Source organism: Ixodes scapularis, unplaced genomic scaffold, assembly GCF_016920785.2.
Source record: "Ixodes scapularis isolate PalLabHiFi unplaced genomic scaffold, ASM1692078v2 PGA_scaffold3__209_contigs__length_174095766, whole genome shotgun sequence".
In the NCBI taxonomy this organism is placed as follows: Eukaryota; Metazoa; Arthropoda; class Arachnida; order Ixodida; family Ixodidae; genus Ixodes; species Ixodes scapularis.
Window position 1 is genome coordinate 29,424,145 of NW_024609868.1, and position 20,126 is coordinate 29,444,270.

The window sequence follows — 20,126 nt, forward strand, 5'->3', positions numbered from 1 at the left end:
TGAGAAGCATGGTGGCGCTATAAAAACACGCGGAATTCTGCGGCTCTGGCAAATGGAATCAAAACGATCATGCGAGATGTCCACTCGTAACGTAACGCACAAATGATAGGTTCGAGCAGGACGTTCTTAGCGCGCGCTATACTAGTGCGTATTACGAACCTAAGAGCCAGCTGTCTAATAAAATGCATGGCGTAAACAGGGAATATGATGTTGTCCAATATCGCTGCTTTAACTAATACAATTTTATGAGGTTATTCGTAGCAATAATATTTATTACAAAAAAAGATATTGCTGGACCGCAAAAGTAATGTATTACATAATAAACATTACGCCAAAGTAATACACTCAATAATAAACGCCGCAGACGGTTGGGGATTTTTATTACGAGATTCAAGTAAAAAATGAAATACCAAAAATAAAAGCACGGACTTCTTTCTTTCATGGTGTACTGTAGTCTCCAACATTATGGAATTCAGTCTCGAACATTCGGTGAGGCAGTTTCAGTCCGTAGTCGCTTTTGGTAATGCCCACATTGCTTAGGCTCAGAAAATAAATGATCATTTGTTCTTTTTTCTCGCTAAAAATAAAGTGAATCTGAAAAAAAGTGTCTTTAGTCCCACTGCGTAAACGGCTTCGGAAAACGGGTCTTTCGTATTGTGGGAGATTGTATCTTATTTTTAAATGTACTCTCGTTGTTTGATTCGCTACATTTTTTCATCGGCCTCCGTCCTTCGCTGCTGGCGGGCCTTGATCGCTTGCTCAACCTGGCCGTAGCCGCCTCGCATCACCGTCGAATCGAGGATGCCTTGAACTGAGGACAGCTTCGCCGAGGTGCTGATGTAGTTGACCGGGGGGAAGCCGTGGCCGTTGAACCCCGAGGCTCTGGCCACAGCGTAGGCACCCATGTTGTCAATGAGCAGCCATTCCCCGATGCTTATGTCAAAGAGAAGTTCCCCGGCGATGACGCAGTCCCCCGGATGGCACGAAGATCCCCAGACAGTCGTGAGTACGTCGAGAGGCCGGTCAAAGGGGGGCTGCACGTAACGGAACGCGGGACGACAGAGTTTTGTGAGCCGTCCGACCTCTTATACCCGTTTGTAAGCAACCGCGCCTCAACAATTAGTCTGACCAAAAGTTGGGGCATAGCCTCCTCTGTAGTGACAAAGCCTGGCAGATCGCCACGAGGTGCGGTCGCTGAAAGCGAAAAGGTAGAGCGGCAGACAAGAGTCACGTAACAGGCGCCCCGCTGCGGCGAGACGCCGAGACACACTTATCCCGAGCGATGCAATGTCCGCTCGTGCTTCTCACGTTCCTCGGGCTACCGCTTCTTTCCTCGTCGGGTTTGAAAACCATGTTTCGGGATCCTCGCCGCTGCAAAAGCTGTGCGCTGAACACCAGGCTCCCCGAGAAATGTTCTGTGCTACCAGATCCTCGCGCTCTAAATCTGCGACTGGGCACTCTATGGCTCCGTCATAGAACTGTCAGGCATTGTGAGCATAGACGAGGCTATGGGTGGGGGCAAGCTGTAGCCCGATGCCAACGGTATAGCCCCTACCGTCAATTCGTTCATTCATACACGCGAAGGATCAGTCTGGTAACCGAATAAAGTTAACATAATAATCTAGAGGGAAAGGTCCAATTCATTGCGGCCAGCGGGGCATAGACACAGACATTGGTGGTCACATGGTGGCCCCGGCGGGACCATATTGCTGGCGAAGCATTGATATATTCACAAAGATGCAGAAAAACATGACTTCCAAAATCTGTATCTATAACATTTCTCTCTCTCTCTTTTTTTTTTTCTTTTTTTTTTATTGTGCACAAAAACACCGGCGTCGCGCATTGTATAAAATAAAATAAAGTCGAAAAGTACTCGGGCAACTTCAACTCGCTGCGGCAAAAACGAACAAGTTCAACCTATCGTCTGTTTTCTTTTTCCAGATTTCTATCCCCTCTATATTTTCTCGTTCTTTCTCTCGTGACCTTCGATTTTCAGCGCTTTGCCGCGTTCTGCTCCCGTCCCTAGCGCTCTGCTGGTAACCGCAAGCATGCCTCGGCAAGACCACGATCACTGACAGGACGGCAACGGCAGGCAGTTGTTCCGCGTCCAAGCAAGAGCTCCCTACATACCTTCGACAACGCTTCGGCTTTTCGCAAGCCTCGAGTGTCCACGCGCAGCCAAGGCACAACGTAGGGCAACGAGCGCGTTCTCGAGGCCGGCCAAGAAAGAAAAAAACACCCTGCCGTGCCCATCTAGTCAGCGGCTCTATTGCAAGACTTTCAGACCGGGCGATGTACACGCTTCGACATGACGGCGCCCGTAGACCGGACTTCAAATGTCTATTGATTCTAGTCGGACGACGTCAATAAGCCCTAAGCAATCACCTATCTAGTTATTGCAGTTATTTGACGACGAGGACAGTGTCGATGGCGGGTGTGAGAACTGAGTGAGAGCTTGCTCTCCGCACGCGTTAATCGGCGCAGGTACAGATCTATCGGAGACCCGATTACGACAATGGGTTTACCGCTTATTAGGAGCTATCTTCTGAGCTTCGTGAATTGTCCACCAGGCGTATAGAAACTGCACTATGGGTATAAATAAACGCATCATCTACTTTGTTCTGTCTTGCTATAGAATCGTGACAGTGTTACTTGACCAAAGCAGGGCACTATTGTTGACCCCTGAGGTCTACGATAGTCCTCAACAGGTCTAGGTTCAAATGTAAACAAATGCATGAACCCTGAGTATTAAACAATAAGCGCACAAATCGCAATGGCATACAAAGTCAAATTTGCATAACTCCGCACTTTGGTTCGGTTTTGTTTCATTTACTTACGTTAACGGGATGAATCTTGGCACCCACTCTAGGCAGAGTATATCTCGAAATAGTGTTGGTATTGCTTTCATTGATGAAGATTTCAGTGGGGTCCGAGATGACACCTAGAATGCATTTCATACATGTGAGATTGTAAGCAGATTTTAGGGGCGAAGACGCGTAGGAATGCCTCCACACCTCGACCGGATTGTATGATCGGAGCCCCGACCAACTCGACCCCCGACGCCGGTATCCCGGCGTGGGAAAGGGAAAGGAAGAAGACTCCGAGGAACACGAGCAACAGGAAGCGAACGAGACGAAGAGAGAGACAAATTCGACTACGACAGGAACGAAAACAGAGGCGAATATAACCCTCTCGCATACAAATATTTCCCAGAGTTTTTATAAAAATCGTTTTCAGGATCTGCAATTCCGTTCATTTCGTTCCAACAAGATGCAGCAAATTTATTATTTACAAAGGAGCAAACTACTCGTTCTAGCTATCGAAGAATCATCAACGTCCTTGCTACAAAAGTAACTTTCATTTCAGTGCTTTGTTGTTGTTTTTTTAGTAAGCAGCAAGCTTCACTATCTCCCAAGTTGAATTAAAACGTCGTTTTGCATCACATAGCTTCCGTGATCACACATAAAGATCGTACTTAAACATACAATCGAGATTCCTGCGGCCATAGAACTCTTCCTCCGTACAGTACGACGGTTTCGATCGTTCCTTACATCGCTTCAGCCTGGTGTGGACTACGGTGGACTCCACGAATCATCCTTGTCGACACAGGGTGGTAGAGTGCGCTACGCAGAGCCCTTTATACTGGTAGAATTTGGCATTCTCTTGAAGATGCCGACAATCCAGCAACCACAGCTGGAAGTAAGGCAACCGGGACCCGGCACCTTACCTCTGCCATTTTGCGTTATCGAATTTCGAGCCCACTCTGGATTAGGCACGCAAAGTATGCTGTGACTCGCCATTGTATTAAAAGTGTTATCGCTAATGTAAGTGTTTTTGGCGCTGCACACGTAGTCAACAGCTCAAACTTACCTATCTGTTACGATCTCTCAAAATTGTATGCGCTTAAACTTATTCCTCTTTTGTGAAAAGTGAATTTTTAATACTTCGAATATCATGTCACAAAAGTGACCACCGCTAAAATTCAGTGCCGTGACGGGAGCCATCTAGGAGAGGCGCTGCGAACCCTTGCGCTCAATCGCCAAATTCATTTTTGTTTTGGGAAAGCCTAATTTTCTTGAAAACCAAAATAACTAAAAATATTCGTAAGGTATGTTTTTAGAGGTCAATAAAGGATGGCCAGTGTTTGAATATAGTGACCAATTGCAGGCATACCAAAATGTCAGAGTACAAGAAATTGTGTTTATAAAACAACTACTAATCGTGTCTTTGGCCTAGAGCACGTAAGTAGAGTGGCCGAAAGCAAGATCTTCCATTTCGTGTCATCGTAAAGTCCACCTGTTCTAGCGGGCGACAGCCTCCACCCATCGCCCAAACTCTCCCAGTATGTAGAGCTCTGGCACTATACGTCAACGCGCGCACCGCCTATACACCAACTCATGTTTACAAACAAACCGGAGCGCCCCTAGTGGGCACCACCGGCGCCGCGCATGCGCGGTGGACGGTGGGCGAGAAGCTTGAAGTCGTCCATAAACAAACCATTGAATTGCGTTGTTGTCGGCGTTGGTGTGAGTCCCCGTGCTCTTTTTCGCGTTGGAATTGTTGATTCTGCGTCCTCCTAACCATGTCTGACTACTTGCGCGGCTTCAGTAAAATTAACGAGGCTCGTTACACCGCAAAACTTTGCGTGAATAATCTGAAGTACGGCGATTCATTTCACGTGGACGCGACAGAATGGGCGCTAAAGCTTGACTCCCACGATGAGATTCATCTCGCTATTTTCAGTCGCGACGTCGCTCGGGCTGCAAAAGCGTGGACCGTGGCTCAGATGGTTGACGTCGATACTGAAAACCGCAAGTAGAATCGGGCATTACAAGTCGGTGACGGCCACTGGAAACAATGATCAAAATCTTCTTGTATCTACTGTTTACACTTAGCCTACTTACCTCAACCAACCTTCAAATGTGTTTTGAGGCCTGCACTTACTTCTTATCGCAATTACCGGGTCAACGTTTGGTTTACGGGCCGCTGTCGTTTGAACGAGCTGACGACAAAAAGCGGACAAGTTTGAAAGAGCAGACAACAGTTCGAACGGATGCGCAATGGAGTGCGGACAAGAAGCACCGCGTCCCGCGTCAACAAACCATTGGAATGTCACGTTGTCGGCGTCTGTGTGAGTCTGCATACTCGTTTTCGCGTTAGAATTGTCGATTCCACGTCCTCATAGCAATGTCTTACCACTTTAATCACCTGACCGAAATTATCAAGGTTCGTTACGCCGCTAAACTTTGCGTAAATAATATGACGTGCGGCGATTCATTCGCATGAACGCCGCAGAATGGACGCCAAAACCATGATGAGATTCTTCCAGCTATTTTCGGTCGTAATGTCGCTCGTGCTGCAAAAGTGTAGAAGGTAGCGGCGATGATCGACGTCGCTACTGAAAAACGGAATAGGAAACAGACCAAGCGTAACAAGTCGGTGATGGTTACTGGTACCAATGATCAGCATCTTGTATCTACTGTTACACCGAGCCAACTTAAGTCTTTTGTGGCCTGCAATTACTTCTTATTGCAATCGCCGGGTCAAAATTTAGTCTACGGGCCGCTTTTGCTTGAACGAGCAGACGACAAAAAGCAGACAGGTTCGAAAGGGCAGACGACAGTTTGAACGATCAGGCGGCCGTGTGAATTTGAAGACGCACTGAACCCGCGGGTGGTCCGGACAACTTTGTGGTTTTCTCTCGTTCATGTTGGAACACAACAACTACATCTGGCGAGCACAAAGTGGTGCCCGCACAAGCAATCGTAGTTCGACAGCGTCTGGTTTGCCCTAGTCACAGCTACTATTCACGTTCTCGGACGAACGGAAGGGCAGAAACACATGAAAACTGATCTTCAAACCTTTCCAGACTCTCTTGGTACAGTTCCGTCGCAGCATTTTGACGAGAAGGCAGGTTTTTTGTCTGGTTTCTCCCAAAAGAGCGCATGAATGCATGTCTCGCACCGCGACTTCTGCCCACCACTTCAGACCGGGAGTGCGTCCGACGCGCCACCACCGCGACGTGACGTAGGAGAGTTGAGTTCGTGATCCCGTGGTCACGTGACGTGAATGTAACAATTAATTGGCTCAGCCTGTCTTTTAGTGTTCGCCACGTCTCGCTTGAGGACGAGGCGAAATTTAGGCATTTCACGAACACCGCTATACAACGCTCTCAATTGTGTTGTTCTAACGGGCACGATACTAAAGGCAAAGATTTTAGCACACAATACTGGTATTCACCTAAAAAAACGTATTAAAAGGAAAAAAAAACTCGGCTCTTCGCAAAACGTTACTAATTTCCCCCTTTATGTGTTGAATTTAATGTGATAGTATGTGCATCATAGATAAGCTTCATGTTATTTTTTCTACCGTATAGGTTTCAAAAGACAAAATCATCGCTTTTTTTATCACCAAGCCTTGCAAGGAAACTAATACTTGAAAGCTAGCTAACGACCATTCCAATAATCACCTTCTGCTCTCTGAAAGCTTTCTCTACTGGGCGTTCTGAGCACGCGCAGAAACTCTCTTGACCAGAATATTGAAGGTTGCGCATGCGTCCACCATCCGGTGACTCCGAATTATTTTGCATGCGGGATAACTTATAATCGTTAGAGAAAAGCTTATACTCACCACCGATTTTTGCTGATCTCTTTCTTTTGTGAAGGACCTTGACGACTAGGGAATAGGCAGAGGTAACAAGAAACTGTCCGGGTTCAGCAATAATCTCAAGCCCTTCCGACGGCGGGAAGTGGATGTCAATGGCCGACCGAATTGCCTCACACACCTCGAAAGAAAAAACCAAAAAACGCGCGTCATACTGCAACAATAAAGCACAAAGGCGGTCGATGCTAGTAGAAGGAAAATCTAAATAGAACCTTCTGGAGGCCCCAGGGAGGCAACATATGTTCAACTAAAGAACAACTTCTACAGTTTTAAAGAGTGATATTTATGCTTTTAAGCTAATTCTTTTTCATGAACATCGGCTTTCAGAACCCGGTGTGTTTAATTGCGTAACTTACATGAGATGACACCCAGCACTTCCAATTTCGGATGTGCGAAAAATAAAACAACGCGTAACGTGGCAAGTAGCGAGCATCTAATTATTTCTCTGCGGCCAATCAGAGCGATGCATTAGCATATCAAAATTCCAGAGAAGAAACCACGAAGCAATAAGTGCGAGCATAATAAGACAAGTTCTTTTTTGGTAATGCTGCAGACCAGTTCCCGCGGCAGTATCTTCAAAGGTTATGTTGTTTTGACCAAAAAAAAAAAAGCAATTAGTAAATACTCTTGGTCTTATAAAACAATATAAGAATATTTCAGTCTAAAATGAAAAAAGCTAGAAACTTGCACAAACATAAAAAGGGTAAACGCAGACTTGCACAAGCTCGCCTGTGTTTTTTTTACCATTTCTTCAGATTACTGTTTCAGTGTTGTCCCACCATGCTGTGTAAACGTGGGTAGGCTCCTGGAGGTACTCGGTTTCGTTAACACCTGTTTTACTATAAATTAACTACAACAACTTCAGGCTGAACATTATTTTATGTTCTCTAATTTCATCGTTTTTCTTTTTGTCTAATAGTTCATTTATGGTGGAAAATAACTACCTTTAAGAACGAATCTTGCATTCTTGTTCCGCCCAAAAATCCACCACCAATGCTGAGAACCGTCATCCGGAATCCCAGCCGAGTTCCGATGTCAAAAGCAGTCTTCGCATGTTTGACTGCGAGGGTGAAGGTGTCCGGGTCATGGCGGGCTGACTTAACGTGAAACCTGAAGGAAAACTGGAGGTTAATATGCAGAAACTCAGCAGACCGCAAGTGTGAGTTGGGTGTCCGTATCTAGATAGGTAAGAAACATTCCGAAATGTTGTTAGGAAACGTTTAGCCACAACTATCGTCACAAATCCCACCCTCAACGGGGATCGTATTTTATATTACGTTCTATTTGCTGTCGCGAGATTAAGAAGAAAAATAACTGTCGAGAGTTAGGTTTTAAAAACGTGTTGAATTATGAGTCAGAAAAAGCAAACTTCGTTATATGTATGGTGGCATTAGCCTTTCTAATATAGTGAACTAAGCGAACGAAATTAAAACTTCCTCCTATAGCGTGCTGAAAGTTCCCTAAACATTAACATTTAGTGGTGACTCTTGCCTCGTGAAATTCGAAGGTATGCTTTTGCTTCTGTGAAATATTATAATGACATCCTTTAACTGCACGCTGCAGGCTGAAATTTTTAGGAAAACATAGAACACCAGATGCATAATCTTCCACACGGCTAAACCAAGCCACGTGATGTAATCAGGACATTTATTAAGCGTTTGTAAGCAGTAATTTTCAAAGGTAATATCATTGCATTGTCAACTTGTCTAATAAAACACTCACAAGATTCCAACAACTCTCCGGCCCATTTTAAACGCTAGGTTCAAGACACCCTCAACCTCGTGCGCTGACGTCCCAAATTTCGTAAGCGTGGACACCTCGTTGGTATTGTCGACAACGTCCACACGCAGCAGCAATCTAGAAAGAGATATTCAAAATTATGCGTATGTATAAAATCAAAAACAAAACAAAACAATATCGGACTACTGCCATTCACTTGCACCTACTACACGAATTTGTAATTTCCTACATAAAACTTGATGTGTAACTAATGATCTGACGATATTCACCGATTTCACCTTCATTTTCCTTAATTCGAGCATCATTTGCTTACTGTTGCTGCAAGATGAGTAGAATGCGAGATCCACGGCGATCGCATTCGAGCAACGGGCGACCGGCAAAAGTAAATCATTTGGAATTTATTTCATTTGCTGACGTTCACAGTAAAATGAGAAACTCGGATATTTATTCTATTTTTTGTGTATTTATCAATTATCTTATTCAGGTTTATTTGGGGGTTATATACCTTCTATGAGTCAATTTTCAGAATATGTTATGAGTGCTGGGTACGTCGCAATCGACACCTTTAGCAAACTGTACTTTAAAACTCACAACAACGACGAACCTGTACAAAGCCCGAAAGGGTGACACGCGGATTATTGCCTACAAACCGCAGCACCCTCACACTGCATTGTTGAAGTCAAGCAATCATAACAAAAATCGAGCGAATTGCTAAATGGCTACGCCTAGAGCCACAAAATGAGGTACGCTTATAGGGTATCAGCACTCCGTTCCCAGATATGCTAATGGTGCCGCCATCTTTGTGCTTAATGCAAAGCAGACGCAACGGTCGATCGTCACAATTAAAAAGTGTGACTTCCTCAGCTTTAGATGCGGCGTTAGAAAGCCCAGGTGATATCGTTTTTCTCTATCGCGAACTGTTTAACATGTCTGGAGGACGAATAACCGTTTCCTGTGACTTGAGATAAAGCGTCAGATAACTAGACACTATGATTTCAAGCACCAAGATGGCTGGAGTATCGATACTCTAAAGCGTAGCTTATTTAGTGGCTATACGCCCATGCCCATGGCTGCCTCAAGATACCTGGCGTTCTCGTCCTTTATCTTGGCCAGTTCTTCGACCGAATCGAAAGCCATGAGTGTGACGCCTCGTTCCGATGCGAACTTCAGGTGCGAGCTGCACTTGACCGGGCTGGCGTACAAGATGCGCTCCGGCGAGACGCCGATGTCAAGCACCGCTTCCAACTCATTCTGAAAAAAAGAAAAAGACGGTAACGATTAGACAGGCAGAACAGTGATAGCCTGAACAAATAGAGCTTATTTTGTCGTGACTCTTTCCTGATCTCCGCGATAAGTTTTCAGCGTCCAGTATACTTGTGCTTGTCCGTCTGCACATTCACGGGAAGCGGTTCGTTTTATGTACATAATATGCCGATGGATGGCTGAATGGGTGGATGGATGGATGGCAAAGTCGTATATACAGAGAGTTTGGTCAATCAATGGGAAGTATAGGTCGCCAATGAGGAGACGCCACTGGCCGAAAGCGCGCTGGGCGTGTTCCAGGGCGTCTTCGCAAATTAGAATGTGGCCAAACAGAAGCCGCAAATAATACCCTGGCGGTGGTCGCGAGAAACAAACTTAATAAGTGCGTCGGAGTAACCGTCTCGGTGATTGAAAATACGGTGCATGTGATGTTTCAATCACGGTCACCCAAAATCATGGCGGAAGAGTGCGACTAGCGAAACGATCGAAATAATCTCGGGACGCCAGGCGCCGAAGGCCGTGAATCTGCCGCCCTAGCGGTCAAACTCTGTCCGAGCGAAACAGAGTTGAGCGGCAAATTCGTTTCTTACACCTTTCTGAGTGATCATGATCGAAATATCACGTGCACTCTACTTTCAACCATGAAGGATTACTATACATTTAACTCTTCCTGGCTTATTAAAACCATATACATATGACTAAAACTGTATCTCGCTACCACCGCTAGGGGAATCTTTTCGGCTTCTGGTTGGCCAAGAGAGCATGTCAAGCACTCTTTCTGCGTCTGGAGCACGCCCTGGCTCTGCCCGCGCCTCCCATTGACCAAACTCTCTTTACGCACGGCTCTGATGGATGGGTGGATGGATGCTTCTAAACCCTTTGAATCAGGCGGCGACTTGGGTCCTAGTCTGTAATTTTTTTTTCTTTTTTTTTTTTTAAGTGGGCGCTGTCTACAATCTTCTGCGCCAAATATCTCAGCCTGCCATTTTTGGGCACGTACTACTGTGACCACGTATTAGACAAAAGGGGTGTGTCGGTGCTCGGCGCGAACTCCGATGCAATCACACACTTCGTGCCCAAGAAATAGCGACAGTCTGGGTTGCTTGACGGACTTTTGAAAAGGATCTATTGAGACTGTCAAGTTTAACAATTACAGCCCTGTCCTCCCCCTCTCCCATACCCTATATACTTCTGTGACCAATGACTGACATTGCGACGGACATAGCTGTCTAAGAGAGAAGTCGACTGACTCTATGAAGCTCAGAGGAATTGCTTTTATTGTGTGTTTGTGTCACTAACTACATTCGTGCAGGGCCTAAAATGTAATGATTGCACAAATAGTTTATGCGCGAACAAACATATCCAAGCTGAATATAACAATTTTGTATGTTTGTTTCTCCAAAACCTCGTCTTCGATTGTTTTTCTTTTTTTTGCTGCATTTTAGTCAACGTATTATTTGTACAATTAAAACAAACATAGATAACTTAGTGTTTACGTTTAGGCGTGTTTGTCTTCTAGTTATGCCAGTTTTATATTCTGGTTTCTGAGCTAATGAATATGACACTCGATGACGTTTTGGCATGAAAATGTCACCTTGTTGGAACAATCGAAGTTAATGCCCATAGAATTCAGAGTGTGCACAACCACGGGATCCGCGCAGGCTTTCACAGCTGGAAGAAAATTAAGTTTTATTAAACACATTCCTGCGCGCAGCCAAACCAGGTTGAAAACTCTCCGCGAAATAAACAAGGTTCTTCGAAACACGTCACCTAATAGTGAACAAACGCAAACGTGTGAGCGATTGCACGCAGGGTGTTTCTTTCTCTCTTCTTTTTTTAATGGGTTAGCATGATAATGCTTGTTTTCACAAAAACCCTCTGGTGTCAGTCTGTGCGAAGACATGTACGTAACGCGTTACTAGTAACAAGTTACTTCTACCAAGTTACTTTTTAGTAACGACAGAGCCGTGTATACAGAGAGTTTTGTTAATGGGAGGCGCGGGCAGAGCCAGGTTGTGCACCAGACGCAGAAAGTGAGCTTGGCATGCTCTTTTGGCCAACCAGAAGCCTAAAGAATCCCCCCGTACGAAAATGTCAGATCCAGGCCGGAATGAAAAATGCCGGTTCCGCCTAGACCCAAAATTGGGGCACCAGTTTGTATCCAGCCTGGAACCGCGCAGTTCCAGCCCCAATTTAAAACCCAGGACCGTTGCACCGCCGGAATTCCCGCTGCGCTCACCACTGGACTCAACAAAATAATTTCGTGTTATGCCCTTAGCCGTTACAACCGAGAGATCGTCGCGATTTCAGACCCAGGCGGAGTGGGTCTGAAATCGCGACGATCTCTCGGTTTTAACGGCTAAGGGCATAACACGAAATTCTTTTGTAGAGTCTGCAGTGGTGAGCGCAGCGGGAATTCCGGCGGTGCAACGGTCCAGGGTTTAAAACTGGGGCTGGAACTGCGCGTTTCCAGGCTGGATACAAACTGGTGCTCCAACTTTGGGTCTAGGCGGAATTCCGCCTAGACCCAAATGTCAGATTCAGGCCGGAATGAAAAATGCCGGTTAACCGGCATTTTTCATTCCGGCCTGAATCTGACATTTTCGTACGGGCCCTAGCGGTGGTAGCGAGAAACAGTTTTGGTCGTTTTAATAAGCGCGTAGGAGTTAAATTTAGTAACCCTTTATGGTTGAAAATAGGGTGCACGATCATGGTCACATGCAGAAAGATGTAAGAAACGAATGCGCCGCTCAACTCTGTTTGGCTCGCACAGAGTGTGACCGCTCGGAAGGCAGATTCTCGACGCTTGGCGTAGGATTACGTCGATCGTTCGGCTAGTCGCACTTTTCCACCATGATTTTGGATGAGCGTGGTTGAAACATCACGTGCACCATATTTTCAGTCACCGAGAGTGACTCCGATGCAGATATCAGGATTGTTTCTCACGACAACCATCAGGGTATTATTTCCGGCTTCTGGTTGGTCACATTCGAATTTCTGAAGACGCCCTGGAACACGCCCAGCACGCTTTCGGCCAATGGCGCCTCCTCATCTGTCTCCTATACTTCTTAACGAATGGCCAAACTCTCTACATATACGGCTCTGGGTAACGAGTAACGTATTAGTTACTTTTTTTTAGAAAAGAAACGAGAAACGGTATTTTGTTAACTTTGAGGAGTAACGTGTACTACAACGTTTGAACAGCCTCGTTTTAAGTCTAACTTCAGTATGTGTATATTGCAGCAAAGGCAGATGGGCGACCCGAAAAACAACTAAACAGAATGACAGTATAGCAACGCTTATCGCTGAACACGTCAGTCAAACTCTACAGCTGGGAATGTCATTCACCCAGCGAGCACAATAAGGTTCGTCGGTTGAACATTCTAGAATCGTGTACAGACCGAATGTAAACCCGGAGGTTGCCAACGCGGAAATGCACATAATTCATTGTCAAATTAGAATAAGCAGAGAGAACAAAAGAGAAAGGGGAATCCCAGATTCACCAGCTCTTTCTGAAGCCCAACACTGCAGCTCCTCCGAGCGCGTCGGTAGAACGACTCTTCAGCGCCGCCGGAGATGAAGCGGGGAAACATAACTGTTGAAAACTACGAGTGGCAGCTACTGTTTCAATGCTACGACTACTGAAAAAAAAACAATAAACCGCGAAACAAAAGTAGTTGTGTATTTAGTGGTCAAAGTAAAGAAAAAAGTAGCTCACTGCTTTAGAAGCAAAGTAAAAAGTGTTCCTTTCGAGAATCAGTAACGACTAACGTATTTAGTTACTTTTTGAGTATGAGTAAAGGTATTTATTTACTTTTGGGGGTAACGTGTCCATGTCTATCCGTGCATCCGTTTGTCAGCGCTACGCATGACCTCGCGAGGAGAGTGGCGTGGTGACGAGGTATTGTGTTTACAGATTTAATGTCACATCACGGCGGCGGGGAGAGAGGGTGACGCGTGCTGACGTCAGCCCTTCGGACGAATACGAGCCTCGCACAGCTGGCGCGGAGACAGAGACGAGCAGGCGCCCCGCCGCCTTGGAATGCGGCGCGGCGCCAGCTCAGTTTTCGCTCGGGCGATGGATGTGGTTCTTTCCACGAGTGATATGGCTGACCGTATCCAAGAGTGACGATGGAAGAAAGTCAAGACCACGCGTCAGAGACGTCAGGACAGGACAGAAGAAGAGCGTTACCGCTCATTCACACTGGAAGCTGATCCGCGTTCGCAAAGCGGTCGCGAATGCGGTTGTATAAATATCCAGTACAATATCACGCGCACTCGATGTCATTGAGTCCGCGTGCAATTGTACTGGATCTTCATACAACCGCGTTCGCAAGCGCTTTGCGAACGCGGATCCGCTTTCAGTGTGAAGGAGTGGTTTGAGTCGTTTGGCTGCTGCCGCAGAGGTAAAGGCGCAGGAAGCATGCAAAGGAAATCGAAAAGAAAAGGCATTAATAAATGACACGAAAGCGATCATAAACGAATGGTAAGGGGTCCTAAACGAATGAAAATGGGTAAGAAGGGGGTCATAAAGAAACAATGCAAACGCATTTCCATCATATGTATTCCATTGATTATCGACTTTTTAAGCTTAACAGATTTGTTGAAAAAAATTACGTCGTGAAGCTACTGTAATGCGGTTTGTGCAGGTGAGCTAACGGTCATGGGGACGTAATATAGGGAGCTAATCGTCGCAAACGCCAAATACTTAACTATAACTTGTTCATTAATTTTTTCTATTAGTGCAAATAGGCATATGGTTCAATTGGAAATTTACTGAGAGTAATCGGTAGCCACTAAATAGGTAATTTTCAGAAAGATTGATTAAACGGTTTTTCATGACGCTTCGCAAGTTTCTTATTAGAAACATATGTTTATTTTTCAATCATTAAAACGTTAATTAACATATTTCAGTTAACTAGCCGACTGAACGTTGATTGGCCCCCTATATATTACGTCCCCCTGGCCGTATATCCCACCTGCACAAACTGCAACTCGGCTTTTTTTTTTTTTTTTTTGCTTTTTTCACAAATTTCAGTTTCAAATTAAACACCCTGAATATAGTCACTGACAGCATAAGAAAAGCAGGGCGTGGCGAGCCCCGTGCATCTCATTATCTCGTCCCAGTCAATGAGATTGCTGCATTAGTCGATAAAAATCTCAAGACCCAATCACGAGGCAAGAGGCGGAAGCTTAATAAGCCACGCCCCGAGACTTTTTTTAAAAAAGAAAGCCTCAGGCTCATATAAACATCGCTGAAGTCCATATAATTATATGAGAAAAAAATGCATACTCCATAAAACTGAAAACCTGGCATAAGAAAAAATGCAAAATGACGAAACATTATTGCAACATAATGGGGCGTTACAACGCTACGGCGTGCAGTCGAAAACGGACTGCATATCTTTTCTTACTTAACAATATTTCAACAGAGAATACATCGCGCACACTTGGTATCGAAGTATATCCACGGTCAAAACAGAGCATTCAACTATTCGAGCAATTCAAAATTTGGGATGTTTACTTCGTCAGTGCCTGAGCAGCTCGTTCTTCCAGAAATAAGTTCTATAGCTTGCGGGGAAGCAAGCGGTCACTGGGAGTCAGACGTGTGGGAATTAGACAAAATCTAACACCCACTGTTCTTTTTTTTAAGTTATAAATAATAGTTTTGCAAATGTTGAGAAAACAAAAAGAAAACTTTATTGAGGACGAGCGGCGGATTTTTTTTCAATAAACTTACCGTTGAAATCAATGATAACGGAGCGTGTTGGTTTGGGTTCGAGTCTGCTGCAACATACGAACTCATTTTTTCCTCAGATGTCTGTGTTATAATTGACTAGAGAATGAATGCCGTTTATTTAAATACTTTTTGTACGACGAGTTTACTCCGCCAGAGGGGAAAGTTCACTATATTTTTTAAACTGATAAACTGAAGGAAGTGTTAAAGTGTTCCTAGTGAACAACACACTAATTCTTATTAAACTGTTTCTTACTTCTAAACAAAGTTTCTAGAATAGAAAGATATTATCTTTTGAAAGTTCTAAATAAAAACCCGTGCGAAAATATATTCCACACCGAACCTCTTGTCCTTCTAAGCAAGTTGCTGAAACTGACCTGAACAACTGTTTCCTACGAGAGGCAAATGATCCGAAAAGTTGGACTAGGAACTTGAGGGATGGTGTAGCGTGTACAATATTTGCCTGGCTGGAGATATTGAAGGGGGTATCTCGATACATACCTTGGTACATTTTGGCATAAGTGTCTGATCCTCTAGCATGTGTTCACGTGTTTGGGGGTGTTTTCGTAATCCGACCGGAATTGTACAATAGGTATGTGAAGACGCTTTTCCGTGTTGTTTATTGGGACTGCTTTCTTGTATTCTTATTTACCAACACTTCTAAATACGTAATATTTACCTTCGGTAAATGTTCACTACAAGTGACTTGATACGTACTTTAGTTCCTTTTACAACCCCAGATATTCCCGCACAACTGTTCAACAGGGAGTTCACGAAACTCGGCATTGTTTGTTTGCTTGTTTGCTTTGTTGTTGATGTTGTTTTTGTTGCTAATTTATATACTAAAGTTATAGCATGACAAGCCAAGGGAGTCCTTACCAGCCATAATAAGCCCTTAACAAATCGCAGATACTATAGCATTGGCGCCCCTGTTTAGAGTGCCTCAATGTTCCTGTTGGGGCATTTTTTGAACTACTAGATTCCGGCAGCATGCAATCAGAAAAAGCGTATGAGACAAAACGTTGGCAAATCACCACTCAAATTTTACGGCTCGAGACGGCAGAAGGCTTTCTTAAGTCCACCAGAGAGCAAAAAGGAAAGAGTGCACCGTGTGACGAAGAGGCAAAATGTCACGGCGCTTGACACGCAGACACAAAAAGCCTCTTTCAACGCTCTCTGGGAAGAATTATATAAGAAACGTAAAAAGCGCGGAGAGCGACCTCTCACCAAAGAACGGCGTCACCCGAGGCAACTCTCGGCGCCATAGATTAACCTTGGATTCCAGGTCATTCAAATCACATATGAAGAACGCCTCGTTCCTTTCCTGCAATAAAGCAGATTCCCGAATCGGGACCTTCGAATTAATTTCAATGATGCATATCGCTGCGGTCGAAACCACGTGACAAATATCGCATAGCGTATAAAGATGGCATGCTCGTAAAATAATAAAAATAATTTTATATCTTTATGCAAACATGTTTACGTCCTGGTCAGGACCCAGAATGCCTAATACCCCTGTCAGGCATGGATCTCAATGGTTTATAGACCACGCGAAGCTGGGAAATCGACGACCTAGTGCATGAATCGCGAGCTGATACGCCATGAATGACACTCGTCAGCTACGACCTTCAGAATTCTCATTGGCTAATGTAGCAATTCGATTGGCTGTGGAGCAATAATGATATGCTCGCCACTAACCATACCCTGCATTTCTTGACCTTTGATGTCCAAAAACCTAACTTGAAATACTGTAAACCTGAAAACACTGACGTGGTTTTAGAACACACAGAATTGCAAAAAAAAAAAAAAAAAAAAAAGATCAAATCTCCAACAAGTGTTTTTATATCAGTTTTTAAAACTTTTGCTCCTGAGCAGCATTGAGCATTTGCAGCACTTCACGTCGATCGGCTGAAAGCAGTAACGGCCGGGAAGAAGGCACAGGTACATTTCAGATTTCGCAATATTTGCGCTTTTTTTTTTTTTCATATCTCGCGGTTTTGAGTTTAGTGGTGTACGCCATCGTATACAAGCCTCACATTCGCCGTCGTTGTTGTTGTTGTTGTTGTTTTTGAATGGGTGATTCGCGTTTCGAAGACGCGTTTCGATCCTATTTTTGACAGAGGGTGCTACATTTATTATGAGGCGCGCACGCGGAGCGGGATGAAATAAATAGTTATTGGGAGTTTTTGCTCAAGGGCAACGCTGGGCATCAAAGTGGCTTTCAATGACTACAGTCCGACGTAACGAAATGAGTGAATAACATTTTGGGTGTTTCTCGTACCTAATTAACGAAGAGCTTTCGGTACGTCTCAACGACAAAATCGGGGGAAAAAAACAATTTCACGGGGATTTTACGGCGTGCAACTGAAAGCTCAGTCAGACTGACGGCACCTCGGCCGGTATTCGAACCCGCTAGCTGGTGAGAGTTCGTGTACGTCGCATGCTTGCCAACGTAGTATTTGTTGCGTGTTCGTTTAGTTGCTAAGCATTCACACTGAGGAATCCGGAGCGTTTACTTTCCAGCAAAGCTCTTGGGAGAGCCAATCGCTCCAATGTACGGATGGTGCTCGGCCAGTGAGGGGCTGAAAATAGACCTAGAAAAACAGACTGTGCTCTGGCATTGAGCATAATGTCTCCCGAGTGCTTTGAGGGGAAGTGGACGTTCCAGGTTTCGTAGAGCGTTAAACGACGCGCACGCCTGCGAATAGTAATTGTTGGGCGTTCGTTTGAACACTAGACATTGGAACGCTTATCTGACAGAGGTATTAAACTAAAAAATACCTTCTCATTGTGACCCTATACGCATATTCATAGTCCAAGCAAAATGAACACGCCTGCTTTGTCTCAATCTTTCTTTTTTTTTTTTTTTTTTTTTGCGAAAGTGGCTGTGCGAGACATTTGTCGTAGTCTAGAGCAAGTTTAGTCCACGTGTCACTCAACATCTCAGGTCTACTTGCAATCTGTTCTTAGGGGTCCGTGCAGAGGGTTAACCAAATAACGAAGCTAATAGGATCAGGTACTTCACCTGTTCTTTTATCACTCTCCGAGCAATGGCAAGTATGTCCGTCTCTACGAAGACTGAAGAACGTTCTTCGCGTCCAGTGCTCATCCCAGTTGATATCAACTGACGCACCTTCCGAAGCGGAAGGGGCTGAGCGCAGATGCCTCTATCGGCATCGAGGGACATCCGCGGGAAATGGAGCTAAAAGAAACAAATTGCAGTCTCAACAATAGCCGAAAGCATGTGCGGAAGTAAGTTGCACTCAAACAGTACAACTCAAATGGCATACCTGCATTTTTTCAGTGGGCTAGGCCCATAAGCATAGCTGACTTAAAATAGTCAAGAGCAAATTAACAGTTACTCTAAAAAACCTTGAGCGTGCACTTTCCGACAAAGTGATTGTCCGCAGATCTGTTAGGCGAGTCAAAAAATACAATCTTCGCTGTCTCGTGCAGTTTCCCTTAGCCACTCACCAACGCATTTAATCTTTATTTACTTTTGCATCACTACATTTGAAATTCGCCATAAAGTTTCACTTGTAGTGGGTTTTTTGGGTTTTTTTCGGTGTCGAGATTGAAATATTGTTAAGTGTTTCTCACGAGCTTGAGGCATCAAAACGTGCAAATCAAGTTAAATACACTCCATGTTACCCTATTTAGTCGTATTCCCAATGTATCCGGAAATTAAAAACCGTGTGTGTGTGTTCTATGTTTCTTGATTTTGTCAGGTTCTGCGCCAAACACAAACACACACACTGTATTTGCTCGAGTAATTGCCGCACTTTTGATAAAGAAAACCTGTGATTCTGGTGTGCCGCGGAACACGGAGACTGAATCACCACGATGAGCAGAAAAATCGTTAAGATTTACGGAGCAAATTACGTCTTCACGCGAAAATGCTATCTGCTCGAATCCCATTTTTACAGAGAATCGAATTCTCGACCCTGTCATTCCCTGGAGTTTTCATGCAGAACGATATGATTGGCTGCATGGGTATTCTGCAGGAAAGTAGACGCTATTGCCTTGTTCAAAAGAAGTGCGGCTGTTACTCGAGCAAACACGGTATATCCAGGGTGTTTGATTTTATTTTATTTGCTTATTTGCATCAGGTACTAAGTACATGATACCGGAGCCGTGTGAAAAAAAAAAAAGCTGTCACAAGGACAGGTTGACGAAATCGCGGTTCCCCGCATTCACCTATGTGTAAAAATACTTTCTAAAAAAAAAGAACGTTTAAAACAGAGGAATATTTCCTTCGGGACAACAGCGGAGAGGGTAAAGTTATCATTAGCAAATTAATTACCCAACATGTACTAGTTGTTTGTTTGTCTTATGTTGGCCTCATCTGGCACATTACAACTAAACATTCGTTTCCCGTCATCAAAAAATGCCATAGTGTCTGTTAAAATTCAAGCAACCGAGATGGTTTTTCCTTAGTCTTCTATTATCACCTCAAAAACTATAGCCACCCGCCCCTCCCCTTCCCGAAGTTTGACAATTTAATTATGACAATGGTCATACACAGAATGACAGTATACGTATTCCCTAGATGTCTTGTTTCAACTTCATTTGCCTCTCTCTATCCGTCAGCCAACGCTAAAGCCGCATGATACAAAGGACATGTTCACAAACATGTCTGCAGAGATACGAGAAAGGGAACACGCATCAGACAGTGTGTCTGCACACTGTCTTTCGCGTGGTGCATTAGCAGTGTGACCTCGAC

General features: G+C 44.5%; 1 protein-coding gene across 1 annotated transcript; it reads right to left on the reverse strand.

Moving 5' to 3' along the window:
* Positions 1–363: 363 nt before the first annotated feature.
* On the reverse strand, positions 364–15,914 carry LOC121837162 (antizyme inhibitor 2-like). Its single transcript, XM_042292682.1, has 8 exons — positions 15,905–15,914; positions 11,261–11,337; positions 9,488–9,654; positions 8,386–8,520; positions 7,608–7,773; positions 6,631–6,784; positions 2,838–2,941; positions 364–1,034 (listed from the first exon to the last, which is right to left on the reverse strand). Exons 1-8 carry the CDS (start codon positions 15,912–15,914, stop codon positions 705–707), a joined length of 1,143 nt encoding a protein of 380 aa, XP_042148616.1. The 3' UTR covers positions 364–704.
* Positions 15,915–20,126: the final 4,212 nt, after the last annotated feature.